Below are 7,436 nucleotides of genomic sequence, written 5' to 3' on the forward strand. Positions count from 1 at the left end.
AAATTAGTGATTCTACTGAAGGAATGAAGTGTTCCTTCATGTTTAAAAAAGTTATCCTTATGCTACTGTATCTGAGGTCTTTAAAAATGAAACAAATATGCATTATTGCAGCAGAAATATCAATCCAAAAACATTTTACACCCTGACAAAGAACATTATATACTGTTATTTTTGGCACTTTATGTAAATATTGCAAATACTTTGACTAAATGAAGGTTTTGAAAGCAGGAATTGGACTTTTCCTGAGGTCTGATTTCTTCTCTTCTGTTTCTCTGGAATATAAAACACTTTCAAAGAGACTTCTTCATGAAAATAAACATTTATTTATTTGTATATGATACATTACACACAACAAATGGCCATGTTGAGACTCACAAACCTGACTACATTTTGCTTTCCTGTACATGTTGATCATGGTAGTAGATCTTATAGATAGTATTTATTTACACAGGCCACTGTCCATCTATTTCTCTTCCTGCATGACTCTCCTTTCTCTGCAGACCATTTGTTCCCGCTCTTCAGAGAAGCTGAACTTCTCCAGAGCGCTGTGAAGGGTCTTCAGGTCGTCTCTGATCTGACTCAGGGCGGTTTGGATCTTGCTGGGCTGATCCAGAACCTCCACGCTGCAGGTAAACGGCTCGTAGCGAACTGCAAAGGGACGCTTGATGGTGGCAGAGTATCTCCTGTTGAAGTGAATGAATGCATAGGAAAGAGTTTTAGGAGCAGACATACAGATGTACAAATATTGAGAAAAATAAACTTTAAGATCTCTATGAAGTCATTAAAGACAGATTGTGGAATATTCGACCAATGCTAGTCTTATGGTCACTACTTAATACGTATGTGTACCTCATTTTGGTCTTAGCATCCTCAAAGCTCTCGGATACGAAGTAAACAGGCTGGTATGTTTGGTCCTGGTACGGCTGAACTGCTGTCTCCTCCGGAACAAACGGCTTGTACTCCGGCTCATTCGACAAAGCGTACTGAAAAGACAGGTCAAAGGTCAAGCAGTGTAAGTACACAAAGCAGAAAGAATATGAAGCAAAATGTGTGTGTGTGTGTGTGTGAACAGAAGATGGAAATGAGCCTGTAGCTAAATCTGGCATAATTTAGCTCTTTTCTTTGAGTGAATAATAAAAATGTTATAGACGTTGTTTAATAAAGACAAACTTTTATAAAAACACACTCACAACGAGCTCTCCGTAAGACGACAGGAGTCCGGCGCCGTAAGCTTTCACTGCTCCGTTCTGCTTGCAGAGGCCAAACTCCACAGTGAACCAATATAACTGAAAAGGACAAGCACATGAAAAAAAGTTAGGCGAAGATATATTCTGAATGAGAGCATGATTAAACATAATGTGCAGTCCTTTGTTTAAGCCACCAGATGGCAGTGAAGATCTATTTAATGCACTGAGTTAAGAGAGCCCATGGATCACTCTGATACAAAAAGCTTCTCTATTAACATTTGACATTCATTGAATCAAAATCGGATTGCCAAATACGTTTGTACATACAAGTATTAGCCTTGGTATTGGGGGGCATAAAGAAATACAAGTACTGCACGTCAAGAACTAGGTATATGAAGCAAAATGTACAATAAAACATTAGAAAAAATTTATAAAATATGTGAAATATACCTGTTTGTGATGTGAAAATAGTTACGCAGTATAACGCAGTATATAATCCAAATATGTATATGAAGTTAAGAGGTGCATTATTATGTAATGTTAAATTCTATAGTTTCATTTTTTTTGTGATGTTTTCACCTCCAATACAAGGAAAAGATCTCTGAATATTACAAAAATTAATAAATTTCAGGTTTAAAACATTAATAAAAACGTACCGTTGACAGTTTCTCAATGTCTTCATCTGAAGCTCCAAGCGAGGCAAGTCCAATCTCCTAAAAGAGTTCAAATGAATTAGTATTAAAGGTAATTAAACTACATTACACTCTTGTTATGTTAAATCAAAGCGCAGCACTGTTACCTGAGAAAACTGGGCGAATACCTGAGAAAACTGGGCGAATTCTTTATCCGCCAGCATGGGAATATGGCCGAGCAGTTCATGGCAGCAGTCTCTGTCGGAGCAGGAACAGAGACAATGACAGAACAAGCAGCGGAATACATCAATGAATAAAATAGGTCCCAGAAAGCTTCCACTCACGGCTCAGGGGAGTGCATGGGTGCTGAGGCGTGGCGGATGTACTGAGTGCACTGAAACACTCTGAACGCAAGACTGGAGAGGAAGTCTCTGGCTGACAGCAGGCCGGCCACCGGGCGCAGCTGGAAGCCAGTCTTCTCTGAAACAAGAGAAACACTTCAGAACACACTGCAAAGCAAACTGGAGGCATAGGAATATGGAGCAGTCCATTGAAGATGACGTTTAAGTCATAACTTCAATCGCACTCTTTATCATTTTTTTCGATTTATCGCTGTTCAGAGCTCATTGCTATTCTGACATATTTACCTTTAAACCCCACATCGATCATGTCATGAAAAATGTAAGTTGGTGTACTTTGTTTGACATTTAATGTTATAAAGATACTTGTTTCACATCCTTAGTTTTACCTTTGCAAAGACCAAAATATTCTAATTTTGCAAGATTTTCTAAAGCATAAATGTTCATTTATTCTTTTTATTATTTGTAAAATAAAATCTTTTCTAGAACTTTATTTATTCTACTTTTTCGAGTTGTATTATCTTTTGAAGACCATAAGCTCTCATTATTCAGAATGTTTGTCACCTTTCAGGAAGGCGGAGATGTCTCTGAGCTGAGGGATGCGCTCCTCTCCGTAGCCGCACTCTGTCTCCAGCTGCTGCAGCCCGTCCAGGAACTGCCTGCAGGCCAGACTGGGGTAGATGCTCCTCAGCTGCAGGTACACCTCCCTCCTTCAAACACAGCAACACATCATTGCACTCTAACCATCCTCCAACACGCATCTGCATTCACTGCTCTGAAGAAACTGAAACATTGTCTAGTTAAATGTACTATATCAACATATTTCATATAACTATGCTAGGTCAGTTGAAAGCAATAATATTAGGTTTAAATACAAATATAGGGTCAACTTAATATTATTGCTTTCAACCAACCTAATACAGTTATGTGACATAATACAAGATCGTTTTTTCAGTGTGTTTGGCCAATTCTCACCATGTGGACACTTCTTCTGCTGTGTACTGCACAGTGGGCAGCTGGTCCCCCCTGTGATAAAGAGAATCATTTAGTCAGAGAATATTTAAATGGTACTCAGTTTTTAAGGAACATGGATACATTTCTGACTCACTGTTTGTATCTGAAGGCAAGCTCAGAGATGAATGCCCGTCGTTTTCTGTATTCTGGATCGCTGTATCCCTGCAAAAAAGGGTTAATAAGTATCATAACTAGGTTGTATTGTTTTCTGATAAATAGGATTTAAGAGTGTGACATTTTGCACCATATGCAAACACTCACTGGATGATCCTGGTCCATGTCTGGATCAAATTTGGTTATTAGCATGTTGCATCTGTCGAGGTCTTTTATCTGTCGGGGAAACCAGGGAACTAAAGAGAGAGAAAATAATTAATTAGTGCTTTTGTAATTTGTCTTTTTATCATGTTACATTAAAAAAAAACATTAATTAAATAAGGCTTGTAAAATTGCATGTGATGCCCTAAGCGTATCTCACTAGACATTTGAATAGGTCTAATGAAATGCATAAAGTGCACAGTAATAATGATATCTTGCACCTTTTTCCTCCGGTATTGAGCGAACGTCGTCCACCACTCTCTTCAGTGAGTTGATGAACACGTCCAGGTCTGAGCTGTGAACTTCACACTTCATGAAGAACTCCAGGTCTGTCGTGCTGTTCTTTGACTTCCTCCCCGGCCGGCTCTCAATGTGGAGGAGTTTAGCTTCAAACGTCTGTGAAAGATAAAAAAAAAAGAGCATAATATGGTAAATAATTCATTTGAATCAATTATTTGACATTGAGAAGAAGGCTCTTCATCGCATAATGCACATGTAGTTTACTTGTTGACATGTTTTTGCATTATTGTTTTAAACTAGGTCTAACTTAAGTTCTTCCTATTTCATCTTTTACATTTTTATTGACATCTAAAGCTTTAGATATCATAAAAGTATTCAATACCTTTTGCAATGTAAATAGTTGTTGAATGCTATTTATTATGCCTGTTACCAAATAAGCTATTATTGAAACAAGAACAATTAAGCCAAATACAGTAAAAGATCATTCCAGCTTCTGTAATTGTGAGCATTTGTTGATTTTCTTTTACTTAAATGACTTCGTTTTTTAGAGTGGAGAGACGTGTTGAAAAACACTTCCTTAATCAGTTATAGTTATCAAACATTATTTTGAAACCTTAAGTCCATCTTTCTACTTAAACCTATGTATTAAGCTTGTAGCCTCTTGTAACATTTTCACAGTTTCATGTCATTAGTTTTACACATTTGAAGATCTCAGAATTTGGGACTTACCTCGAATATTTTACCAGTTTTGAAGAATCCTGCGTTTTTCTCATTGCTGAGAGTGAAGAGGAGGTTGAGAGTGACCCTGCCGTCCTTCTCCTCGAACACGAAGCCCATGTCTCCGTACCGGGAGGGCCCCGGAGGCCCAGGGGAGCCCACGGAGCCTCGCTCTCTGCGGGCATCCTCGATCAGACTCTGCCTCCTCCCGCTGAAGGGCGCCGGCTGCACCCCGCCCTCCGTCTTCATCTGCCCGCTGCAGCTGGAGCCTCACCGCGGTGTGTGCGCCTCCATGCCCCGCGGACACTTTAAATACCCGGATGTGTGAGGGGTGATATGGAAATAAGGTGCTCGAGGGCGGCACATTTGGCTTTTGAGGCCTGGCTTGCGTCATGATTGCATCTCTTTATAGGACTAAAATAGTGCTATTGGGGGAGGAAATGGACACCAACACAGGTGCATTCGAGCAAAATAGGTTATCATAGGTTACATAGTCTTAAATTAATAAAACTAGGTTATTAGAAGTTCATATATAGTTTTGCCTATTAGGGACTTTATACTACTCTCTTATTTGTTCTTTATCAAAACCTGTATTGGTCATTTATATGATAGTATAAAATATGCAAGTATGGTACAAATGGAATATGGTATAGTATAAGATACAATATAAGATACATGACAAATAAAAGGTCTTTGTTCAATCACCAGAGTGAAACAGTAGTTACATATATTGAAAAGAGGCCCCATTTATACAATATTTCTAATTTAAGAATATAAAATCTTTAAAAAAAAATGACCAACAGCAAAAATGTGCCAATGTTGCTTATAATAAAGTTAGATACTTTTAGTCTATAACAAACTATATGCATTTATATACAGTAATGTCTCCTTTGAACACATCTATATATTCTTTACTCACATAGTGTCCTTCATTATCTGTTTAGTTCAATATTCATAATAAAAACATAGAACATGTGAGAAGAAAAAACTCATGGCTGACAAAGAAGACAAAGAGATAGAGAGAAGAAAAACATTTATTTATTTCAATATATAATTTCATGCATACACAAAACATTTAGTTTACCAAAGCAAAATGTAACTTGTAACAAAATGCATTGGTTCCTTTGGATTTGAAGTGCATAGAAATAAATCTGATTATTTCAGCTGTATTCACATAATATTAGAAATAAAATGAGCTGATAAGAGATTTTGATTAACAAACCCTCTTATTTTAAAAAACACGTCTCTTCTTAACACTTATACTGTAGGCTAGTAATATTGACTGTAACATTTCTAGCTGCACATTCATTATCATCCTACCCAAGACACAGGCTACACTATTCACCTAACTAAAATACTAATTGGATTACATTAATATTGCCATTATTTCACCTGCATATTTGTTTTAATAGAAATAAAGTAAAGTAGCAGGCAAGCTAATCAGGACTCCAAGAAGCCCGATAATAAACCGTTTGATTGAAGAAATGTAGAGATTCTCAGCATGCTTCGGCTCAGATTACTTCAGTTTTGCAGTTTCCGCAGGGCTTCGCACAGTTTCCCCATTTCACCTGAAATATAAAAATCGAATTGAGTTACCTTAAATTTCATTAATTGCTCCATATAGGTCATCAAAAATAGTTCTTTTCAAATGATTAAACAAAGAAAAGCACTGTTATGTTATCCATCTGGACCATACCATCATCCTTTTTACTTTAAAATCAGATTTTCAAAACAGAAGTTGAATTTATGGGCACTTATTTTCTTTAAACTGGCAGTGTTACAGTAATCTTTCTCAATTTTTCCTCAACTATAGTTATTAACATCTGGAAGTAGACATCAGATGTTTGTGACCTGCCTTATAATATGATATATTTCAGTTTAAATGAAAATGAGTAACATACTGCCGATGCTGTCAGCCAGGTTCTTGAGCTGCTGGGTGTTGTCCAGCACTTCGATGCTCTGAGTGTACGGATTGTAGCGCACGGTGAAAGGCCTCGGGATGGTGTTTGCAAATTTCCTGCAGGCAGACAGTCATTAATGTTACACGTTTTGTTGAAACCTAAACTTCCAATTATATGCAGGAGTAAAATAAAGAAATTTTCTTACCTCACTTTCTCTTTGGCATCCTCAAAGCTCTCTGCGACAAAGTACACAGGCTGGTACTCGGTGATGGGATATTTCTGAAGGCTGGTCTTGGCGGGGTCAAAGGGCAGGACTTTGGGCTCGTCTGTCAAGCAGTACTGAAAAATACCAGTAAAAAGTTATATATTTCCTTTAAATGTCTCTAAATGAGTGTCTCTGTCCCCATCAATACTGCATGGAACAGGAAGTGCGGCGTGATTCAGGGCTGGATGTGACAGAGTGCACATCCTCTGTTACAGCCGCTGATGTAACGGTGAACTCGATAGCGACATGTAAGTCCTCTCTCTGTTCCTCTCTGCCCCCACTCACCTACTGAACTAGTTTACATGCACCCTGCTGAACAGTGAGCCCCCTCCATCAGCGACACACAAAACCAGAATCAGAGTGGACCACTGACCCACTTTGTTGTGCAACACCCTGCATGTATTATCAGGGGTTTAAGGTATATGTAACTTTTCTGCTAACAAGGACAAGACCTTTGATATATATTTTATATATTTGGTACTAACTTTATCCAAAATACTGTATGTCTGTTTGTTTAATTCTCCTATAATGGCAACATATCCCATTTGAGCATGCGTCAAACTGTCAAAAATATACTTCAAGCCACATTTTCAAGTTAAACTTTTAAAATGTTGGTTGTTTTTAACTATACATTTGAACCGGATGAAGGATTTTTAGTCATTGGACATCAGGATCTTAAATGATCAGAGAAAACATGCTGAGCAAATACTGATATTTTTTACGTGAAACTTCTTTCAATTGTGTCTTTAAACTATATAATCTAGCTGCTGCGGGGGCCATGTTTTGTCTAACCTTGATTCTAACCC

At 37.8% G+C, this 7,436-nt stretch overlaps 2 protein-coding genes across 3 annotated transcripts in view; both read right to left on the reverse strand.

The window, feature by feature from the left end:
• Positions 1-347: 347 nt before the first annotated feature.
• Positions 348-4,755, reverse strand: th2 (tyrosine hydroxylase 2). Its single transcript, XM_079652677.1, has 12 exons — positions 4,477-4,755; positions 3,729-3,903; positions 3,454-3,542; positions 3,287-3,354; positions 3,154-3,204; positions 2,743-2,888; positions 2,164-2,299; positions 2,008-2,077; positions 1,844-1,900; positions 1,191-1,286; positions 850-983; positions 348-683 (listed from the first exon to the last, which is right to left on the reverse strand). The coding sequence occupies exons 1-12, from the start codon at positions 4,711-4,713 to the stop codon at positions 464-466; spliced, it is 1,479 nt and encodes a 492-aa protein (XP_079508803.1). The 5' UTR covers positions 4,714-4,755; the 3' UTR covers positions 348-463.
• Positions 4,756-5,480: 725 nt separating this feature from the next.
• Positions 5,481-7,436, reverse strand: part of pah (phenylalanine hydroxylase) — a 13,995-nt gene continuing 12,039 nt past the window's right edge. For both annotated transcript variants that reach the window (XM_079653663.1, XM_079653662.1), the window contains 3 exons: positions 6,571-6,704; positions 6,366-6,481; positions 5,481-6,032 (listed from right to left, as the gene is read on the reverse strand). In XM_079653663.1, the coding sequence (XP_079509789.1) occupies positions 5,986-6,032; positions 6,366-6,481; positions 6,571-6,704 (297 nt within the window). In that variant the 3' untranslated portion in view covers positions 5,481-5,985. The remainder of the gene's footprint in view (positions 6,033-6,365; positions 6,482-6,570; positions 6,705-7,436) is intronic.

This window comes from Notothenia rossii (assembly GCF_949606895.1).
Source record: "Notothenia rossii genome assembly, chromosome: 10".
Classification (NCBI taxonomy): domain Eukaryota; kingdom Metazoa; phylum Chordata; class Actinopteri; order Perciformes; family Nototheniidae; genus Notothenia; species Notothenia rossii.

Coding starts and splice junctions, on each gene's coding strand:
- th2 (XM_079652677.1), bottom strand. CDS start 4,713: ATGAAGACGGAGGGCGGGGTGCAGCCGGCGCCCTTCAGCGGGAGGAGG. Junction 2,078..2,163: donor CCCATGCACTCCCCTGAGCC/GTGAGTGGAAGC, acceptor CTGCTCCGACAG/AGACTGCTGCCATGAACTGC. Junction 984..1,190: donor CGTCTTACGGAGAGCTCGTT/GTGAGTGTGTTT, acceptor CTGTCTTTTCAG/TACGCTTTGTCGAATGAGCC.